The sequence below is a fragment of the Meleagris gallopavo genome, chromosome 3 (genome assembly GCF_905368555.1).
Source record: "Meleagris gallopavo chromosome 3, MGAL_WU_HG_1.1, whole genome shotgun sequence".
Classification (NCBI taxonomy): Eukaryota; Metazoa; Chordata; class Aves; order Galliformes; family Phasianidae; genus Meleagris; species Meleagris gallopavo.
Window position 1 is genome coordinate 44,400,793 of NC_139406.1, and position 22,626 is coordinate 44,423,418.

General features: G+C 45.6%; 1 protein-coding gene and 1 long non-coding RNA gene across 9 annotated transcripts in view; one reads left to right on the forward strand and one right to left on the reverse strand.

Annotated features, from left to right (window-relative positions):
- MTCL1 (microtubule crosslinking factor 1) overlaps window positions 1-4,357 on the reverse strand; it is a 100,439-nt gene extending 96,082 nt beyond the window's left edge. For all 7 annotated transcript variants that reach the window (XM_085220799.1, XM_085220796.1, XM_085220793.1 and 4 more), the window contains exon 1: window positions 3,387-4,357. In XM_085220799.1, the coding sequence (XP_085076925.1) occupies window positions 3,387-4,211 (825 nt within the window). In that variant the 5' untranslated portion in view covers window positions 4,212-4,357. The remainder of the gene's footprint in view (window positions 1-3,386) is intronic.
- A 249-nt stretch (window positions 4,358-4,606) lies between these two features.
- Window positions 4,607-22,261, forward strand: LOC146544686 (uncharacterized). Of its 2 annotated transcripts, XR_014882427.1 has the most exons (4): window positions 4,607-4,858; window positions 7,708-16,613; window positions 16,754-21,016; window positions 21,114-22,261. It is a non-coding gene; the product is annotated as an uncharacterized LOC146544686 (long non-coding RNA). The 2 variants fall into 2 exon arrangements; XR_014882426.1 differs by having other exon boundaries at window positions 7,708-21,016.
- The last annotated feature ends 365 nt before the right edge of the window (window positions 22,262-22,626 follow it).

The window sequence follows — 22,626 nt, forward strand, 5'->3', positions numbered from 1 at the left end:
CTGATCCTTCACAGGGACCAACAACATGCAGAAACTCTATCTGTATCCACCAGGATTTGCACAGAGCAGGATGAATCTCCAAATGCTGAGTCCTCAGCGCTGAAGGACAACCCCTTGCGAGGGCACCGTTTGCTCTTACGGACAGCACTGCCTGGTGGTCACCAAGCCTGCACTTTCCCTAGCATCTGCCAACAACCTTCGGGCTCCACAGAGGCAGCCACTACAATAAAACTTCACTCTTGCCTCAGCAAATAAGTGACACCTTTTACACTCTGCTGTAACATTACAGCTTCCCTGCACAGGTAGCTGCAGTAAGGTTATGCAAGAAGTACACGAAACTGAAATCTGAGATGAAATTTAACAGACTAAAAGAAAGTCTTCACAATGCAATCCTGAGCCAATCCATGCAAGTGCCTTGCTTTGCAGCCAGCTGGCATGAAGCCACGTTGGCGGGGTCAAGGTGGCAGTTAGAAAAAGGTTCTTTACCAGTAGGTGGTGAACATGGAACTGGCTATCAGAGTCCCAAGCTGCCTGAGTTGAAGAAGTGTCTGAACGCTATTCTCAGACACGGGGTTTGAATTTTGGGTGGTGCTGTGTGGAGTCAGGAGTTGGACTCCATGATCCCTATGGGTCCACTCCAATTTGGGATATTCTGTGATTCTACCTCTAGAGCCAGATCCTCTTCTCCAGTAAAAACACAGTGCCTGGAAACACACAAGGTGCCCAATTTCAGCATTAAGTAAATTTTTGTGTATATGTATATTCACACTTATATACACACACTACATTCTGTAATGTGCTGCAGATATGAGAAAGATACGTGAGAGTCTTTCCTAAGTGAAACATAAATTCCCCTGAAATAGACTTTAAGATCATGTGCACTTACTGTTGCATTCCAGATGTGGGGAAGGAAAAGGAGGAGTGAAAAGTACAGAATTCGGCATATGGACACGCTCAGGAAATTAACATGTTCTTCAGGGATTTATTTAATCATTTGTCTCCTCTGGGCTGACAGCTTCCCCATTATTCCGTCACCCCCTCCACTTAGACAACAAACAAAGCCCACTCTTTTACCAGGCGAGAGAGCTGCCTTGTAAGAGACACAAGGAACAAACCCACAAATCAACAGCTCATGCAGTGCTGTGGTTTTAATTTGCAGAAGACTAGAGGAGTGCTTTCATAGACTTCCTTAGCAAGGGAAAGTAAAGTTTGGGAATTCTCCTGGTAACTTCTGAGCTGTTGTGCCCATTCCAAATGACCCAAGAAAGGAGCAATGCTTCCAAGAGTTCATGCACCCAGGCAGCCATGAGAAGAGAAGGACCTCACAATCATTTCATAGAATCATTAACGTTGGAAAAGACTACTAAGATCACCTAGCCACAGCTAGATCATCAGCCACACCAGCATGCCCACTGACCACGTCCCTCAGTGCCACATCCACATGGTTCTTGAACACCTCCAGGGATGGTGACTACACCACCTCCCTGAGCAGCCTGTGCCACAGTCCACCACTTCTTCTGAAAAGACATTTTTCCTAATATCCAAACAGAAACATCCACTGGAAGTCAGCTAGGACACAGATCCCTAAGAAAGCAGCCTGCGTTATACCAGACTCTACAGTACTTGTGGCCTGAGGTTGAGCAGGGTTGGGTCACACCGCTGCAGATGATAAAGGCATCAAGGGGAAAGACCTGAAGCCACGTGGAGTGAGAAGCTTGAAACACTATGAAATTAAGTTATTTGTCTAAGTTACGCCACCACCAGACTATCCCTTCTTTCCCCACCTTTGAACTGTTACAAATTATCTGTTACAATTATAAGAAACAGGAGAACTGACACATTTCTTCTCAAGGGGTGAAAGTCTTAGTACAATATGTAGGGAGAACCTACAAAGCAAAGAGATGTTCCACTGCTTTCCTGGGCTAATGTAGGCTCTGGGCTCCCTGACTTCTGCCAGCAGCACCAGTCTGCCTACTCCTAAAAGCAGTTCCTATTATCAGCCCAGATCTCATCCCCTCTCCTCTTGTTTCTGGGCTGCCGAATAAAACAGAGCCTCTGACGACGGCTCTCTGTGCTACTCATCGTTTTACAGACTGCTATCACACTTCTATGATACAGCCCAGTGTTTTTCATCCAATGAGTGTTACAAAAGCTCTGCTATGTCCCAGTTATTTTATCAGTTTAGTTCTGTGTTATCCTTTCCTGGATGACCAATGGTGCCCCACAGTATTTCAGGCATACCTACAGACCCACTGAGGATCTATACAACATTATAATGTCTATAATGGTTTTGTTTATTCAATTCTCAAGGAAACAAAACCCATTCTGCCCACACTTCCACACTGAGCAGAGATTTGCATTGCTCCCGCTCTCAGGACACTCCTGAGCTACTGCAACGCATTTGAAGCCTACACCCTACTTCTCTCCAAACACTTCATATTTTCAGTACTGAGATTTATTCCATGACCTCAGCCTTCATTTTTCTCTCATTCCCAGGGGCCAAACTTCTGTTTACATCACTCCGGCAAAGACCAGACAGAACTTCAGGTAAAAAAAACAACAAACTTCGTGCCACCTTAAAATTTTGCTGCATCATTACTCACTCCTTTTTCCAATCACACTAAGCATCACCAGCCCCGGGGAATCAACCCTACAGCGTCACTCGCACCGTTCACCTTCTTCTGTGCCGAGCATAGTCTCTTGGCCCAAAGCCCTCAACGAGAACGGTGCGCACCGCCGCCCTTCTTTCTCCTCCCTCCCGTGGCTGCAGCTCATCTGAGCAGAACTCGTGGAGCCAACGCCGTGCCCACCAGCAGCAGGCTCACACCGTAGGGTAGCTGCGGTTACGGGATGATGCGAGTTTATTTATTTATAGATCTTTATGGACGCGGCCTCCCGCCGTGCCAAAAGATCATGTTCTAAGCGAAAGGCTCCCTCGGGGCAGCGCGCTCGGGGCACGCCCGCACTCGGCTGTCCCAGCCGGGGACCGGCGCTGCCCGCCGCACTCCCGTACCTGCGGCTCTCGGCTCTGCCGCCGTTATCCCGGCAGCAGCGCGCAGCCGGAGGACTTTCAGCACTAAGTCACACAGAGCGCTGTCGTCCTCTCCCCATCAAAGGAAGAAACGTCTTTCTTAGGCGTATTTTAAAGGGCGATATTGAGGAAAACAGTTCCTGGAAAGCCAGGGTTCGCTGACTACAGGAGCGCTCGGAGCGTCCGACGGAGTCTAGGCAGTGCCGAGCCATCGCAACGATCAGCACGGCACTAGTGCAGTATACGTGTTGCTCCGGCCTTTCCCCACCGCCCCTACAGATCGCCCCGAATCCGCCCGCAGCCCTCCTCCACCCTTCGCACCGCGCCGCAGCCCCCGGCTCCCCGCAACTCTCACCTTGAGGTATTCGTTCTCCGAGCGCAGCTCCTCCACCTCCCGCTGCAGCTCCTCCGGGGCCGCCCGCTGCTCCCCGCGGCTCGGCGCTCTCCCCGCGCCCGAGGCCGCGAGCTCCCCGCGAGGACCAAGGAGCGGCAGCGGTACTCCGCGTCCGGGGACGTGGACGGAGCGGGGCGGCTCGCGGTCGCTGGAGCCGGTGCCGGACTCGGCGTCGCTGCTGGCGGCCGGGGCCGGGCGCTGTTCGTCGGACAGCGGCTCGGAGGGGCAGTCGGAGAGGTCGGAGCTGCTGTCCGTGTGCCCGACGCGGGCCAGCGCCGCCGCAGCAGCCGCATGGCCTCCTCCTCCCGCCGCGCCGCCCCGCTTCGCCTTCCTGCCCTTGCCGGGCGACGGGGCCGCCTCGCCGCCTCCGGGCTGCCGTCCCCCGCCGCGGCCGAAGGGAGCCGGCTCCGGCCCGCGGGGCACCCGCTTGGCGCAAGGGGCGGCCTTGACGCCCGCTCTGCCGGCAGCGGCGGCAGAGGCGGCGGGAGCGGCCTTGGCCCCCGGGGCGGCGGGGCGCCGGGAGAGGCGGCCCGGCGCGGAGAGCAGCCCCGCGGGCGGCGGGTGGGCGCCGGGCTGCGGCGAGGGCGGCTGCGGCGGGGGGCGGCCGGGCAGCGCGGGGGATTTGGGGGGCGCGGGCGGCGGCTTGGCGGCTGCGCGGGCGTGCAGGTCCTTGAGGAAGGGTCTGGCGGGCGACGGGGCGCGGTGCGGCCGCTTCTTCTCGGCGTGCGGGTGGAGGTGGGCAGGCGGCGGGCGCAGCGCCTCGCCGGCCCCGTTCAGCGCCTCCATAGGGGCTGCCGGCGGCGGGGGCTGCGCAGCGCGGCGGCGGCTCGGGCAGCCTCCTGCAGCCTCCCCGCTCGCTTTCTCATCACTTCTTCTGCTCCCTGCCACAGCCCTCACACTTTCCTCGCTCGATCCCCCTCTTCCTGCCCTCCCCCCTCACCTCCTCCTCCTTTCTCCTCCTCCTCCTCGCCTCTCGCTCCCCAGCACTGATTTGTTTCTATGAAACGAACCCAAATCCCTCAGCAATAGCCGTCTCCTCCTCCTCACCTCCTCCTCTCTCCCTCTCCAGCTCAGCCCGATGCCGCCCGAACCGCTTTCCTCCAAGCGCAGCCCTGCCGCGGCCGCCCCCGCCCCGCCCCTGAAATAGCCGCGCGGAGCCGCGGCCGCTCGGGCAGAGCCGCTCCCCGCCCGCGCGCAGCGCCCGCCCGCTCCGCCCCCCGCCGCTGCCCTCCCGCGGGGCGCAGCGCTCCGCCCGGGGCGGCGTTTCCGGATGGCGCCGCGCGTCGCTGGCAAACGGGGTCCGGGCACCGGGAGGCTCCGATGGTGGGGGTGCTCCGTGCTCCGCCGCCAGCTACGCGGGTTTCCTGAGATAATTCCCGGTTTCTCCCGCTGGAGAGCGGCACCGCTGCTGCTGCGCGCTACTGATGCAACAGGTATCGCTAGTCTGCAGCCAGCGGGGTATCGGGAGCGTTTCCGTGGGCAAAGTCCCTTAAAAAGGTGCACGGAACGCCCTAGGGAGGAAAAAAGGCAGCGAACTCCCTCTGTACTCAGGTCTGGTGAGGCCCCACCTCGAGTGCTGCGTACAATTTTGGGTCCCTCACAACAAGAAAGACATCGAGGCTCTGGAGCGTGTCCAGAGAAGGGCAATGAAGTTTTGAAGAGTCTGGAGCACAAGTCTTATGGGGGGCGGCTGAGGGAGCTGGGAGTATTCAGTCTGGAGAAGAGGAAGCTCCAGGGGGATGGGAGACCTTATTGCTCTCTACAGTGACCTGAAAGGAGGTTGTGGCACGGTGGGGGTCAGCCTCTTCTCCCAGGTAACAGCGATAGGATGAGAGGGAATGGCCTCAAGTTGCACCAGGGCAGGTTCAGGTTGGATATGAGGAAAAATTTCTTCTCAGAAGGAGTGGTGAGGCAGTGGCACAGGCTGACCAGGGAGGTGGTGGTGGCATCACCATCCCTGGAGGTGTTCAAGAAACGTATAGATGTACTAAGGGACATGGTTAGTGGGCATGGTGATGGGCTAACAGTTGGGCTAGATGATCTTACTGGTCATTTCCAATCTTAAAGATTCTAGACTCCTAGAGAGAGAGATGACATTTGTATGTCATCCTAACGCATATTATTGTGGAAATATTACTTATGGAAATATTAAAAATTATGGATGTTGCCCTAGATGATATCTATCAAAGTTTTGCTCTTGTGTGCTGCCTCTCTCCGTTGGGATGTTACAACTTGTAGGAGCAGACCATCACCTCAGCCTCCCCATTTAGCTCTGCAGTGTGTTGTAGCCCTGTGATGAAAAGGGAACTGCACAGTAATAATTTACGGGTACTGTGTTTTGACTTGGTTGCTCCATTACTGTAACACTTCAATTCAAAAGGAAAATGAAAGGGAAAAGCATGGCTCGAGATAAGCCACTTTTCCACATACAATGGCTGAGAGACAGCGCCTGAATTATTTGCACTGGAGGGGAAAGAATAAGGGAGGTGGGGAAAGAAGTGTGCATGACAGGCTAGGAATCAGCTGGGGAAGTAACCTGGGACACCTGAATACCAGATAGAGTCTTGTTTGCTTTGCTTACCCTGCAAATCTGCAAATACCTCAACGCAATGTTGTTGTTGTTGTTATTAAGTTGGATATTAGGAAAAATTTCCTCTCCAAAATAGTGACCAGTCAGTGGCACAGGCTGCCCAGGGAGGTGGTGGTGTCACTATCCCTGGAGGTGTTCAAGAACCGTGTGGATGTGGCACTGAGGGATGTGGTCAGTGGGCATGGGTCGATGGTTGGACTAGATGATTGTATGATTCTATAGGGAGAACAGATATCCCCATAAATGTCTGAACAAGAATAGGACCCCATCTTGAAAGCTAAATACATGCCACAGAAATCTGCACTGGTCTGGGCAAATGCCCAGTAAGGATTGCTGCTATCACATTTCACATTTATTTATATCAAGTATTTTTTTTTTTCTTTCACTTTAGACTCTCTAATGGTTCTCACAGGAACACGCAGGCACCGACTGCCCTGCTTACTCTCATTCTCCTCTCCTATTCTTTTTATTTGCTTGTAATGTCCAATTGTTGTCTCTTATCGTAAATTAGTCATACACTCCCTGGTGGGGGAACGGTTTCATACATGCTTGTGTGGCTCTCAGCATAATAGCACGCCAGGGTGTTGGTTGAATAACACATATAATCAGACATAACACTTTTACAACAAATTTATTTTGGCAGTGCCAATACTCTTTGTCCGATTAATGCAGACATTTGATAACCGAGTCGTATTTGCACAAATAATTATGAAAAGTAGATGCTAAGCATGACTGCCTAGATTAGGTATCACATGTTTTACAAAGTGCAAGGCGCAGTTTGGCAGCGCGGAGCTCCCGAGATTCCTTTCCAGGGCTGAAGCAGAAGAGAGTTTACAATTACTCAGAGAAGATGTGAAGAGGCTCAATCTAAATGTAAATGTGTCCCTCAGCCCGCCCAGCTTACAGTAGCCTGAGCCAAAGGTGTTATTTTCTCCTATTTCAAATCCCTATTTCAGGATACCTCAATGACACCCTCAGAACAGCCAACTGGCTGGACCTGGAGCTGTGAGGGAGTGCTGATGTTTATAGAACCAACACAAATAGGAAACAAAGACACAAACACATCCGTGCAGCCTGTATGTATGGATAAAGCAGCATTCACCTGGCCGAGTCTGTCATTATTCCCCCTTCATATATTGCGGATCACGAGCTGTAATTTCTTCTTGGCCACAGCGTGCTCTGTGATTATGCATCCCAGAGGAATCCTCACCAGGGCCAGCAGGTGCTACAGTAACACATTCACAACAAACCCATGCATAGCTCTGATGTGTGACATTTAAAGTTCACAATTATTATTTTTTTTCAGTCTCTTCCCTCTACTGCTCTCTCTCCTTAGGGGATTCAAAGCCCTAAAGACAACTTCTGAAGCTTTATTCCGGGTCCCTAGAGTCACATTGCACTTGTGGCTGCTTGTTCCCTACTTGCACAACATCCTGCTAATAAAGGCCTTAGCTCTTTACTGTTAAAATATTACTGATTGCCAGAATTCAATGGGGAATGGAAATACTTGCATGAAGAGCTCCTATAAAGGACTTCCGTACCAGAAGAAGGGCTAAGGCAGAATTTAAGCACCTCCATCCAACACTGATTCCCCTACAACCCATTGCCCAGCCCAGCTTCTAGCCTTGTTAGTCCATTTTGGACCATTCTGTTTGTAAAGCTCCAAGGACCACCACTGCTATTCCCCTGTAGGTGCCCACACCGGTCCCATGGATGAAGCCCTCCTACCAGGGACATCTCTGAATTGCAAGCATGTAGAAGCGCGTATCCCATCCTACAAGAGCATATGGAGTTCAGAACTAAGGAAATGGAATGTGCACTTTTCACTATTTACAGATGTGTGCTTCTTCCTTCTCGCACACCGCCTGTGACCTCATCAAACATCCATACGGACACTTGAAAACTTGTCATCAACCTACCACTGCAAATACAAGCACCGTGGGATCTGCACGGTTGGTAGCACAGCACTGCGTACCACTCATTTTCCAGCTTCTTAATTTTGAAGGGATGATTTATTGCATTTCATCAAGTGTCTTTTTAAGTGGAGTGGACAGCGTCTGCTATTCCTGGTCAACCCTTAATACTTTGCTGCTTATTGGGGTTTTTGTTTTTGTTACCTGTATTAGATCAAGACTTTCAATACAGAGAAGTCATACGCTTATTAGTTACTGAAGATAGATGCTTTTCGTGGGTTCAGGTTGTTGCAACTGATACGCATTACTGCATATACTGTTTGTTAGTTGTAGTTTGATACTGCCCCAACACCAGAAGTATTTCACAGAACGATGAAACATATTTTAAAAGCTGAGTAGACAGACTAATAAGCTGGCTATCGGTTGACAGTGTTATTAATTTGTATGTTCTACAAGGAATGTGCCACCTTACAATGAGCACAACATCATTCTTGGGAGATTGCGAATTATACATCCTGACAGTACAGCTGGCTAAAGAAGGCTGCAGAAAATACCATATTCTACACACACACACACACCTCTGATAACTAACCAATATCCAAATATAGCAAACGTCCAATAGGATTATCTTCCTAGATATATCTGTGCTGAATTTAGCAATTAAAACAACAGTATTTTTCCACAGAGCTTCACTCCCACTGTCTCATTTCCTCCTACCCCAAGCACATCAACCATTTCTTTTCTGACCCTGATGAGGGAGGTTGTTCACAGCAGAAACAAAATCTTTTTTTTTTTTTCTTTTTTTTTCTATTGGCTCTTTGATTCCTCCTAAGATGCTGTGGACAGATATGCTGCATTCTTTGTTTTGTCTCTCTGCGGTAATTCCAATTCATCCACCTTCAATTGATCCTAAACCTTTAGGACCTCTGGCTGTAGTGTTAGTTCCTTCAAAGCAGGAGCCGACTTTGGTTAATAAAATCTGCTCCCCTGGCAGTGCTTCCACACACCATTTCTATCCACCTCGTTCATCCCTCTTCAGTGTGGGACAGCCAACCTCTTGACTGCAGTGCACCTTTGAGGCAAGCACAAAGTTAGCTTCCGCAGCTTACACTCATCTGAGCAGGCTCTGCAATGAGTTGTGCAATCATTGAATTTGAAAGAACACGCACACACTCATCCACCTGTCAGTGCCCAGGGATCAAAACCCAAAGGCCTGGAAGGAAGAGAAGGCAATGAGTAGGAATGCATTATCTTGATACAGAGAGAAGTATAAGCAAGTGAAGCTGATTTCCACATGCCAGAGGGATGCTTGGAAGGTAGACTACTGACTGCAGGACAAGGTGGAGGCACAGTCAAAGTATAAAGGCATAGAGAAGACACCACAAATAGAATTAGAATTGTAGAATGGCTTGGGTCTCTTTCAAGACCTCAATGATCATCTAGTTCCAGTCTCCTGCCATGGCAAGGGCTGCAAGCCCCTAAATCAGGCACTAGATCAGACTGCCCAGGGCCCCATCCAATCTGGCCTTCAACACCTCCAGAGATGGGCAAGTAGCAGTATGTTCAGAATTCCAAGCTCTTTTAGCAAGTCAACCCTTTACTTTAAATTGTACTTTAAAATAAATACTGCTAGCATCTCCTATTCAGATGTCAAAGACAAGCTTTGCTTTCCTTGTTAACACATCCCACGGTTCATTACAGTTTCTATCTGATCAGCAGCAGAACCAAAGGTGTTCAGGTTTTCCTGCATCTGCAACAAACAGCTCAACAATAACCTGTTTCACTAAAATAGGGTGTTAATATTCACTGAAAATACTTTTGTACCAGCAAACACATTTTCACAGATAAATATAAATAAGATAAATAGATAATTCCTTAGATATAAGGAAAAAATCTTTTACAATGAAGGTGGTGAGGCACTGCAGCAGGTTGCCCAGAGATGTGGTTGATGCCCTCTCCCTAGAGACTTTCAAGGCAAGGCTGGATCAGGGCAACCTGATGTAGCTGTGGTGTCCTCATTTGTTGTAGGGGAGTTGGACTAGATGGTCTTCAGGAGTCCCTTCCAACTCTAAAGATTCTATGATTGTATAATGAAATACAAATAAACGCATTTTCAGATCAGAACCATACTTTTGGGTCTGTAACATATCTGGAAAGAAGTGTCATTAACATGGAATGATTAGAATTCAGAAAAAAGGTTTGAAGATCAAACCATGGTACCTCTGTTGTGGCTTCACAATGCTTTGGGGATCTTTTATTTTTTTCTGTTTCAAAGCAATACTATATGTTGCTTAGTACGGAAACTGCCCACATTTTGTAAGTATAATCTGGTGATGAATTGAATTACCACATCTCAGTTTGGAGAGTTCAGCTCTGAATTATGCTGGAAAGTCAGTGCAGGAATATAACAGGTGAGAAGAAGGAGTTTCCTGGTTGTTTCATCATGTGAGAGCGTTTTTGGACTCTCTTCATGGCTTCTGAAGGAAGAAATACCTTTTCATTCAATGTCTTGCCTGGTAATGGAAATAAAGCTCTAATATTCTGTGTCTAATAGCAATGCTATAGCATGGGGCTAGCTAATATCTTAATATCTTATGTTAAATGCATTTGAATATATTTACCTCTGTATAATCCAATATTCATATGAAGATCTTTTTGCCTTAAAGACAAAACACAATAATACCTCAGATTCTTGGGCACGTAGCTTGGTCTGAGAGCACATACATGTTCATTCTCTCACCTTTCTTACACCAGCACTGCAACTTCCTGAATTAATCCACCCTCGTGCTCAGTTAGGAACAAGGACCTGTGAAAGACAGCAAAGAAATGGTACAGGGCCATGATGGCTGTGGCAGCTGAGAGGATGAGGCTCTCACCCCAGCCCCTCAGCTGGAGAAAGACGTCACCAGAATTCACTTTTCTGGCCTCTCTCCCAGCCTTATGGGGCTCTCTGCGCCCAGGTTTTCATGTAGCCCTGCCCACCAAGGGGCTGAGGAGCTGGGTGCTTTGCTCACACCTCCCTGCGTGGCAGTAGGAATGAGGTGGGGGTGCAGGCCTGGAGCCCTGTGGTGCAAGAAGCAGAGCAGGAAGGCACATTCAGTGCCTGGGCTGCCAGGATCAGACTGGAGGAGCAGCAGAAAGGATGAAGAGGAATATCTCTGCCAAGCAGGGACATCTGCAAAGAGATGGAATCACACATCAGCTGCCATGCCTGGAGAGTGTGGAGGGTGATACAGCACTGGTGTAGGCATTCACTAAAAATAATAAAATGAATTTGGTGACACTTTCACAAAACAACCAACCTTCTTCTAAATACCAAGAGGTTATGAAATACACAGCAAACAGCAGCTGCAATTTACTGGCTATTTTCTGATGAGTTTTGATAAAATCTGTCTTTGGAGTTGTTGACAATCCACAGAATGAATCACAGAACCACAGAATGGTTTGGGTTGGAAGGGACCTCAAAGCCCACCCAACCTCACCCCATGCCATGGGCAGGGCTGTCCCCCACCAGCTCAACAGCCCAGGGCCCCATCCAACCTGGCCTTGAGCACCTCCAGGGCAAATTCATCTTGTAACGAGCTGAAAATTCACCACAAGGTGAGAAGTATGTGAGAATAACTGGCAAAATGGAAAGATTGCTGAATTTGTCAAGGGCTATCACAATATAATTGGCATTTGCAAACTATTTATTAACAATTTAGAAGAGGAACTGAATGTCCCCATTCACCAAATTGGCTGACAGCAAAATGTTATTCTAGTGGCTTACAACTATGACAGGCTCTAGGAAGATCTTAATAAAATTAGGTAATAGACAATTTTGTGGTAAATTAAATTTAGACCCATGCAAGACTGGGGACTAGAGCTAAGTGGATAATTATTTATAAAATGTATTCAGCATATTTTGTGTCTGTATATGTTTGCAAACTGCCTTAGATCTATTTACGATTTTCCAAAATTCATTACTTGTTTTGTTTACTCCTAACACAATTATTATGAATAATTCTCAATTCATAAATAGCTTATGGCAAGTTCTGTCCATTTCACCTCAAAACACATGCCCTAACTCCTAATTTCAGGTCAGTGACATTTGGAAACAGCAACACAAACTGATTTCCGTGCTCTCAACCCTACAGCATCCTTCATTTATGCATTAATTAAATAGGATTAAGAGAGATTTGCAAAGATTCAGAGATAGTTGAATCAAGGAAAGTAAAAGAGAAATATGTGACTGAGTAGAACAAGTAATGACAAGATATAGAATATGGATCAGCCTTTCCTCTGCTGTTTTGTACAAGAGGGATCTCAACAGAATTTTTTAAATGTAAGGAAAAATACATCCTCTGCACTGGAGCTTAGCAGTTCTCAGGAAGGCTAAGCTAACAAATACAAAACAAAGCTTAGAAAATTATACACGAGTAAATGCGGAATGGTGGGGAATTGACCCTAGCAAAAAAAACGGTGTTTTTGAAAGAAATTCATAGAAAGGCTGCAGAGAAGTTCCAAATAGGCAGTCCTTCATCACCGGAACTTCTTTAGCATTGCCATTTTATCAGGATGACCAAGAAAGATTCCCGAAGATAAGAAGGTAACTTTAGTTTGCTTTGAAAAGGAACAATTCTGTGGGCTAAAAGAAAGGAAAAAGCTGATCAGGAGCATCTAAAAAGCCGGCCATTGTGGCTAATGAGCATGTTAACTGAGAACAGTCTGAAGAAGAGAACCGGCTCAACCTTTCCTCATTCCACTAGTAACATCAGTGTAGCTTTCCAATGACTTGTATTCTCTCCCTACTTTTCCCAGTAGACTAAAAGGAGCCAGGAGGAGGGGACAGAGGAGGAAGTAATGGCCTAAAACTTGAACATAGTAAATTCCATACAAACATGGAAGAACTTTACTGTAATAGTGACGGAGCACTGGAACAGGCTGCCCAGAGAGGTTGTGGAGTCTCCTTCTGTGCAGATATTTAAGTCCCATCTGGACACCTACCTGTGTGACCTACTGTAGGGAACCTGCCTTAGCCAGGGGGTTGGACTTGATGATCTCTTGAGGTCCCTTCCAACGCCTACGATTCTGTGAGATGCATGGCCATGTGTGATATATGCTGCCTGCCTCAGGACAGTGCTCACACTGCCAAATCCACACCACATGTCCCGGGAGGCCCTTCTGCTTCCTGTGTTAACTGGTGAAGAAGCCACTCACCCCTTCAGGGGTAAGCAGTGTTGTTTGGAGAACCGATAGCCTCATGTGGGAGTTAATGAGCAGCACTGCAGTGCAGTTTCATTTCAACAGCAAGCTTATTCCTCTCATTTTTAATTCACTGTCACGGACACACAAATGTATCATTTGTATCATAACTAGAGCCTTCCCTGTAACTGTAAAGATCTGTTATTTTTATCTTTTTTCCCCCTATTCTGTTTCGGTGTGAGTCACTTCTGCCTTTTCTACAGGGATCAATGTTACTTCTCAATAAAAGCCATGTGTGATTATTCAGACCAAGTGCTCATATTAAAAACTGGGGCCCTTCAGCAGCAGGCAGTGAACAATAATGCGTGGCACACCAGTATAACAGCCATCTCCGAGTGGAAACAATGCACACCTGACTCACCCTCTTGCTATCCATCAGCAGTGATGTATTTGGATCTTGCAGCACTTCTTGCAGCCACACAATAGGTTGCATCTTCTTTTGGACTTTTGTACTGGGAATATGCAGTGGCACGCTCCAGAGATGTGCATCAATTTTTATAACACATCTCCTCTGAAGGAGGAAGAAGATCTTTAACAACTATTAAATTGGTACTTGTCACTAATTATTTTTAAGCTTATCATCATTTGTAACTTTACAGCTCTCTTTAGTTGCTTTAATTATAGATTCTGTACCCCACACTTTCTCCATTCAAGAAAAGCATTCATCATCTCAAGCTAGGCACTGTTTTAACAAGTTCCAGAAGAGATTATAAAGATACGAATGGATCCTGCAGTCTAAGCAAACACCCACTGTGCTTACGTGACTGCATGGCAGAAACCCACACCCAGAGCACAGAAAGGCAGGCTCACTTCTGGCATTACATTTCTCTTTTACTGCTCTTTCCCTTAAGCATACCTGTGCCTTTCTTCATCTCCTGCTCATCCAGAGCATCAAAATCATCTTTGCCCTTTGGGCCAGCTCACTGCTCTCTTGAAACAGAAAGAGAACAAGGAAGGAGGGGGGAAATGGTAATCACTGCTCTGTGCACTTGTTGCCCCATGTTGGGTGAAGCAAGGTGTGTGTGCCTTGGTATCCAGAGCACCTGGGCATGGGCTGGGCCATGCTTTCCTACACCACCTTCTCTAGACCAAGTCACACCCACCTGCTGCATGATAAATATTCTGAATACAGGATAAATTAATTGGATTTAACTTGCCATTATGGGATCACAAAATCACAGAATGGCTTGGGTTGGAAGGGACCCCAAGGATCACCAAGTTCCAACCCCCCGGCCACCAACCTCCAGATCTGGTACTAGACCAGGCTGCCCAGGGCCCCATCCTACCTGATCATGAACACCTCCAGGGACGGAGCATCCAGAACCTCTCTGGTCAGCCTGTTGGTGTGCTTTGTTCTATATTGTTTAGTATTTTTGTGAATTTACCCATAAAACTGTATTACTACTTCATATTTAATCTAGTAAGATACTAAATGACGGGTTGTTTCTTTCTTTCTTTTTTCATTTTTTCTTAATCACTGTTCACTGTTTCTGAACTTTGTCTGAAATGAAGAAAATTATCCAAGCAAAACTATCAAGTATAAAATCAAGAATTGAAATCTGTTTTGTTATCTCAAGGCTACCACACACTTTTTAATGGATAATGCCTTTTAAAGACTGCTGTACAACACATTACAGATCTAAGCTTTTCAAAGCAGGATATACAGGATTAAGGCTACATTTAAATCTGAACATGATAAAAGGAAAAAAAATAAACAGGCAAAATGTGACTACTTTATACTAACGTTATGTAAGAACTTGCATGGGAAATAATTCATTCCTTATTTCCATCTTGTAATGGTATCAGGAGGGAAAAAGATTAGAACATTAGATTTTAGAACATTAATCTCACCCTTTTATTTTTGGTGTGTCTTTATATAATCTCTGATACCACAAATACTAAAACGCTTTAAGCCAAACTGTATGGCTATTGGCACCACAGAGGCGAGCTCGCTCCATAAGCCTTGGTCATGTCACTTCTGCTCCAGCACACTCAGATTTCACTCCTGTATCACTTCAGCTCTAATGTGTTGGGAGTTTGTGGACACTGAAATACTTTCATGATGATTTTCAAGTAAACACAGTATTATCTGCACTACATTCTATGTTTAAGTTTGTGACAGACATCCTCAATACTGACTCAGCCTTGAAGTTACTCATTTTCAGGCAAAACTGCTATGATTACATTATCCTTAGGGACTAAGTACGCTGTCTACATAATATATGTCTATTTTGTAAGCAGCTTAGGATAGGGACCATGTTTTTTATGAAACAGAGCTTATAACCATTGACCTTATTTAGCAATAAACCATGTTCTCAGCCCTTCTGCCTGCAGTGTCCAGTGGCAGACTGGGATTTATCTGGGAGAACAGCAGTGGCAGCACACTCAGTGTGGGAACAAGCAGCCACCTCCTGTGCACTCAGCAACTGATATCTCTAACAGGTTCCCAGGTGCTCCACTCAGTTGTCTGCCTTCCCAGGAAGAGATGCTCGGACAGAAAGGCAGCAGCATCTGTAGGAGGGTACCACTGTCCCCAGCACTTCCCAGGCTGCCAGGGAGATCTGCTGCCTTTGGAATCTACAAGCCGGGATGTTGGTTTAAGATTTATGGTTCCTGATTCTTGCTGTGATTCGCTTTGCTGCTTTGTTTACTTGGTAGGGAGAGGGAGAGAACTGGATTAGCCTCAAAACTCCTTGACAAAAGGCAGAAAACTCCATCTCAGGCACTTAATAATCTACATATCCAGAGAATTACTATGCACGCCTGAGTTATTTCCAGAAAAGTCAGCATACTTCAAAACAGCAATTTGTAGCACTTACAAAGCATTTTGTATCAAAATAGTTTTAAAATTAATGGGAGTTTTGTTCTGATCTGGTGCCCACTGAAGCAAGGAGAAACCAAAGCAACACCTGGATACAAAATCACTGTAACTAATAACCGTGTAAAGTCCATGAAGCTCTTCTTCTATCTGTTTTACCTTAAACACCACAAACGTTACACAGCTAAGATCAATAATTGGATCAATAATTGGATCCACTGTGATGGGAATCTTGTGAAAAAGAGAGGGAGACAATTCAGGATTTCAGTCAAGGGAGTAATTACCTTTCCACTTGCACAGACCCTTAAAGCAGAGAGTGCTCTGCAGTATGAATGCAACATAAGGGAAAGTGATTGGGGTATTTTGTTTAGCTAGTATTTCTATCAGAGAAAGTAAACCAGCTAGCCTTTTCCAGTGGATAAATAGCATGCAATGGATCCAAACTCTAATTTGCTTAATTGCATTTAGCCCACTCCCCTCCTGTTATGGGAATTCAAGCTTCAATGGCAAATCCAACTTCGTAATGAGATTACGGCGATGCGCCCCATGTGAAGCTGTAGACGGCCATGGAATGGGCAGGGGAGCCACCGTTCCCTTGGTGACCAGCCAAGTGGTTAACCCTGGTAAGGAAGGGTATGGGGGAAAATCAGTTTGAGTGACAGCATTTCATCCTTTAAACTTCAGCTCACTGCTGAACAAAGCAGAAATGGTGCCAAGCAACGACCATGGGGAAATTACCCTTGTTTTAATCTGTCTCTTCCAGCTGATGTCAGGAGAAGGGGACGAGACAAAAGGCCTCAAGCTGTGGTAAAGATCATTAAAAGAACATAAGAAGAAGAAGAACATAAAGCCATGAACATCACTGTGCCATCCACTACATATTCAGTAGAATGCAAACATTTTTGTTATGCAGTTTGATATTATTATTACTATTATACCTTTAACCCATTTTGAGCAGCTTTATTCCTTTTCTAACCTCCTTTGTAATACCTTGCAGTCAGCTCCACCAGCTGAGCAAATCGCTTCCTCTTCGTTATTCACAGAGAGCTGCTGGAGCCCGAAGCCTAAACTAACTGCAATATAAGGTCCCTATTTAAATTCTGTGGAAGAGCTGAAATTATGCCAGAATCACAGCACAGATATGTTATTACTGCTGTCATATCGAGAGCAGGTGATACGCTTCTGAATTAGGGATTATTTAACCACAAAGATGCCCAATTAGTACGTAGTGATAAAACGTGTGTGTTCATCACTCTTGGTCTTTACTGCAGACAGTAGTCTTTTTATGCTAATATCCAATATATCTATATCTAATATCAACTTATGCAATAAATTATTTTAAGAGATATATAGGGCAACGTTAAAGAGATGTCTGTGAATGGAGAATGAAAAGGATTATTTTTATATATTTTTTTCCCACGACAAAGATATTTTGAGTCAGAGAACATTGCCCACATACACTGGAGCAGTCTATAACCCACATAACCCTAAAGGCTGCTTTAGTTCCCAGTAAATCTAGAGGATTTCCACTGGAACCAGCCAAGTTAAAGCGTTGTGAAAGATGCTCAAAAAGACCAAGCAGTTCCCATTTCACAAGACCATGTAGGCAAGGAATGACAGGCCCATGGGTAAAAACAGGCCTAAAGGCTCCAGATGGAATATGAATGAAAAAGTGACAGAAAACTTACCCTGGCCACCAGTGCCACAGGCAGGGAGACGGCAGCAGCGTCCTGCTGCAAGGGCAAGAAGAAAAGGACACTTTGTTACTGGGTGACAAGAGAACCCTAATTCCTCTGCGCTTTAATTTAGTTGAGAGCGTAATCAATTGCTGAAATTGTTTCACTATTTTTAAACCTAAGGGAGCAAATGGAAATCACGTTGTGAAGACAGAAACTTAATTATGCTGTCTGAGAGCTAGCTATTTGCCGAAGGAGAAGCAGCAAGGCCAGCACCACATTCCTTACCTCTGTCCTCATCGGTGGAGGTTTCTGATGTCTCCTGCCCACTCATCAAATGTGAGATTCCACCAGGCGGTGCTTCCTTTACTGCAGCTGAGGCTGCAGTGGCTCCTGGCAAATGTTTTGACATAGCCGGTCATCAGGATTAAAACAGAGTAATCAATGGGCTTTTCGTTTTGTGTTGTTTTTGTTTTCCTCTGTGCTTTTAGGAATGCCTATAATTTGTATAATCACATCCCGACCTCAACTCTCGAGATCTTCTATTTCACAAAATACCTATGCTGTAATCAAAGTTGCCATTATAGCATGGCTAGGTGTACTTGCTGGGGCTTTCATCTAGCTAGATACAGATTAAAGGTCTCTGTGACCTTTGGGCTGCCGAAGCCAGCCCAGGGAAGCTGCATCAGCTCAGGGTCCCTTACAAACCTGCTGGGAAGGACCACAGGTGCAGCTGCCCTACCTATGACAGCACTGCTGGAGTCGTGCCTTTGCTCCATGAAATACACTGTTGGCTCCACCACCATTTGATTGCTTGTAGTTAGATCTTCAAAACCATACGTTCTTTGGTACTTCAGCCCATTTATTAAATGCATGTACTGTTCCATTCATAAAGGTCTCACAGTTCAGGTCAGGTGAGAGTTCAAGTCCCTTTTGGCTTTCTCGAAGTTCTTCTGTTGCTCATTGTTAGAGACCAATCAGCAGCATCAGTTTGTTTGCAGCTTAAGAAGTTGAAGACTGGGAAGAAGGAGAAATATTCGCAGCAACTTAAAAGGTATTTGATACATAATCAAATACAAATATTATGATACATAAATTAGGAGCACAATTTCTCTTGACTTTCCTACCAGTGAAAGAGATGATGACTCCTGAGAATGACGTGGTGTAGAAACCTAATTTAAGCATTCAGATTTCGATGAGGTAAGTACATGATACAACAACTGCTTCTCACTCTTTTCATTTTTTCTCTGCTTACACACAGGAAATTTAGACATATGTTACTATTTTTTTTTAACCACATGATGTGACCTCTTACTGCTAATGAGATTAACCTTTCGAAATGTGAGGAAGAAATTACAGTCTCTTCAAGACTAGAATCACGAGCGAATATAATCAGAGGTAGCTCTGGAAAGAGCTCTAGATACACCAGAACACACACTGAAATTTGTGTCTATAATGAGAAAAAGAATAAAAAGTTATCAAGCAGGTTCAAAATCACAATTCCAATCCATTCTGCTTTCATCAAGAAGAGAGAACAGTTACCAAGGATGAGAACCCAGATCTCCACCCACAGCTTCAGTGGGTGTCAGCTGGGTCTTGGCTAATCATGCAACAACAAGCATTTTGATTTTCATGGAGAGGTCTAAGAACTAAAATGAGTTCTTAAAATGCAGCCCCAATACTGTTTGGAAGTGAATTTTGGGTGTGTCACATATACTCATGACAGTGTTTGGCTGCACTATGTTTTGACCACAGCTGCAAGCACTCATGTAGTCATTCTCTTAGAAATGTCCATCTGGGCTATGGAAAGATTAACAGTATTAACAAATAATAATAAAAGGGAGCTTACAAACAGGAGGGAAACTGACCTTTTACATGGGCAGATAGTGATAAGACAAGGGGGAATCGTTTTAACTAAAAGACGGAAGATTTAGGTTAGATGTCAGGGGGAAACTGTTTACTTGGAGGGTAGTAAAGCTGTGGGAGAGGTTGCCCAGGGCAGCTGAGGATCTGGTGGGTGGCAGCTCTGCTCATGATAGGGAGTTAGGACTGGATGGGCTTTAAGATCCCTTTCAACCCAAACCATTCTATGATTTTATGATTCTCTGAAAATAACTACTATTCATTAAGAAAGAGCACCATCATTTGACTGAAGGAAAAGAATTGTGAAATATAAGCAGTATTATCTGGAAATCAAGAAAGAAAAGGGAGGAGAGAACAAAGAAAAGCCAAGAGAGACATTTTTTTTGTGTCTTGAAATACCACAAAATACGTATAAGTGGGCTAAAATTTGAGGAATTTCTTATGTCTCTGCCAGAGATGAATGGTCAAGGACATGCCTTTCTGATTACCGTCATCATTTTCAAACCATTTAACTTATATTTAGGTGTTTGTGTATCCAGAGGGGAAGAATAAGGAGGTACAACATAATGGCATTATGTAGGTTTACCCTATACATAAAATACTTACCTACTTTAATCCATCTCTCTTTTGGTACTACTGTGCAGTGTAGCGGATGGGAAATCAAGCCAAACACTGCAATGCTAGAATGAGATTTTGCTCTACGTACATATTTTAGAAATGACCAAAGTACATACAGAAGGGATTCTAGTTGAAAGATTCTTCCAGTCATACGCTAATAACTTTGTTGCCAAGACTTACAGTACATTCTTAATATTAAGCCTGTGTGCAGCTGCTGCAGTGCTCAGCTGCCCTGCTTCTGACTCTGGTAGCTCATCGGGGCACACCAGGAGCTTGGCTCAACTCAGCTAGTGCTGACAAGGTAGGTATCACCGCCACGCACTCTGACAGCCTGACAGTGCTGGCTTAATACTAACAAGCACAGTTTCCTCTTCCAGCAGCTCATTAACATTTGCTTCTTTAGTCTCATTTCTACTCCAGTTGCTCCCCCACTTCCATTCCCTCATCTAAATTCAGTCTGCGATGTATCCAGCCTCCATTTTCTCTTTGCTTTCTCCTCAAACACTAATTCTTCCACCTAAAGAAAGAGTAGCCTACTACCTGCCTTTTCCTTCACACAGTGGATGGACCTAGACGAGAAAGGTGACATACCAGCTCATGGCGCTGGGAGAGAGGTCAAGGTGCTGGCCATGGCTACAATGCTTTCTGATGAAGAGCTTTTACAGGAGATCAAAGATGAGGCTGTCCACATGTGCCTTGTATGCAGCACACTGGAGGAAGAAGGAAACAGGCCCAGATCCCTTAGGTCAGCCACCACTGGAGCCACCCCAAAGGAGGCTGAGAGGATGGAGAAAAAGAACAGGAGCATGAGGCACTGAATGCCCCAAGAGAAACAGCACAGATGTGGCTCTTAGCTCAATTACCACATGGTATGCACCATTTAAGACCTGAGGACTGGCTGTCCTACATCCCTACTCACATTTGCATTCTTTGCCTATTCATTTCATTTATTCTTTTGCCACACAGGAAAATGTGAACCTCAGTGCTCTATTAGAAGGTGTAACACTTTAAGAAAGGCATGAAAGCAGCCAAACCTCTTCCTCCTCTCACTGATGGTATCCTGTTTCTCTCTTCATGGCAGAGCTGGAACGTTGGACTTTCTCTGGGACCACTGATTTAAGTTTTTTAAACTACTGAAACAAGTCAAGAAGATCCACACTAATTTGGTTGGATGAGATGGACCCAGAGGTCCTTTCCCATCTCAGCCATTCTGTGATTCTGTAATTGCTTTCTCACGTCTTTGGAGATGGGCAGGAACCTGGCCACAGCTGCCTACCACCTGAGACAAAACCCTCTGATTGCCTTCTCTCTCTCAAACCAACAGTTATTTATGAAAGGTATTGGGAGTTGGGCAGTGTATGGCAAAAATTGATGTTAGTGCAGAAAACCTGAACTTCTCTTTGTCTTTCTGACTTCACTGCATGGTGTTTCCATTTACTGGGAAAATTAAGGTTTATCTGGTCAGTCTCTCTCTCCTACATTGTCCTTTTATAAGCAACATTTTCTGTTTCAGCAGACACCTAAACATTAGGTGTGCCTTTATGAGATCCTAACACAGCCTAGCGCAACTGCAATGATTTAAATCTATCCTATCCAGATACATTTTATACTCCAGTATCTATGACCCAGGAAGACATAAAACTCAATTTACTCATTAACCTTTGCTTCCTGAAATGGTAATTACTGCCCTGTGGACAGTCAGTAATTAAACTGAATGAGAGTAGCATGCAAATGCTATCCAATGCTAGATATTGCTATAGGGTAACACCACATGCTTTTAAAAAAAATGGTATTTGGACAGATAGCAGAGCAAAGCAGTAAAAAGGAATGTGAACAAAGTAGCATGTGCAGGGATTAAAGAAATGCAAATGATCAGAATCATAGGAACATGGTGGCAATAAGCACAATATTATATTAGCTTAGGTTTACAGTTACAGCTAATAGCACACAACTATTACTTAGTATAGAATGATTAAGGTTGAAAAAGTCCTCTAAGGTCATCTAGTCCAATCATGAGCCCAACACCACCATGCCCACTGACCACGTCCCTCAGGGCCACATCCACATGGTTCTTGAACACCTCCAGGGATGGTGACTCCACTACCTCCCTGGACAGCCTGGACAGCTACCATTCCTTCTAAGAATAATTTTTCCTAACATCCAACCTACAATGCATTGAAAAGCATTTTCTGCTGGACCATTTCATCAGAGAATCACTCTTGCTTTTCTCCCCACTGTTTACAGTTGGGATTTAAGACGTCAGGCCACATTTCATACAGCACAGTACACCTTGCTCCAAATTACAGCAAGACATTACAAACACTGGAGTTAGCAATATGAGATTCAGTTTCAAGTACACTTGTCCTTCTGCACTGTTATTTTCAATTTCCCCTCCTTCCATTGAGCCATGAGTGCATATTCTTCCAGGCCCTTGGACAGAGATTTTGCATTTTTAAGCTTGACCTAATTTAAGTGTAGA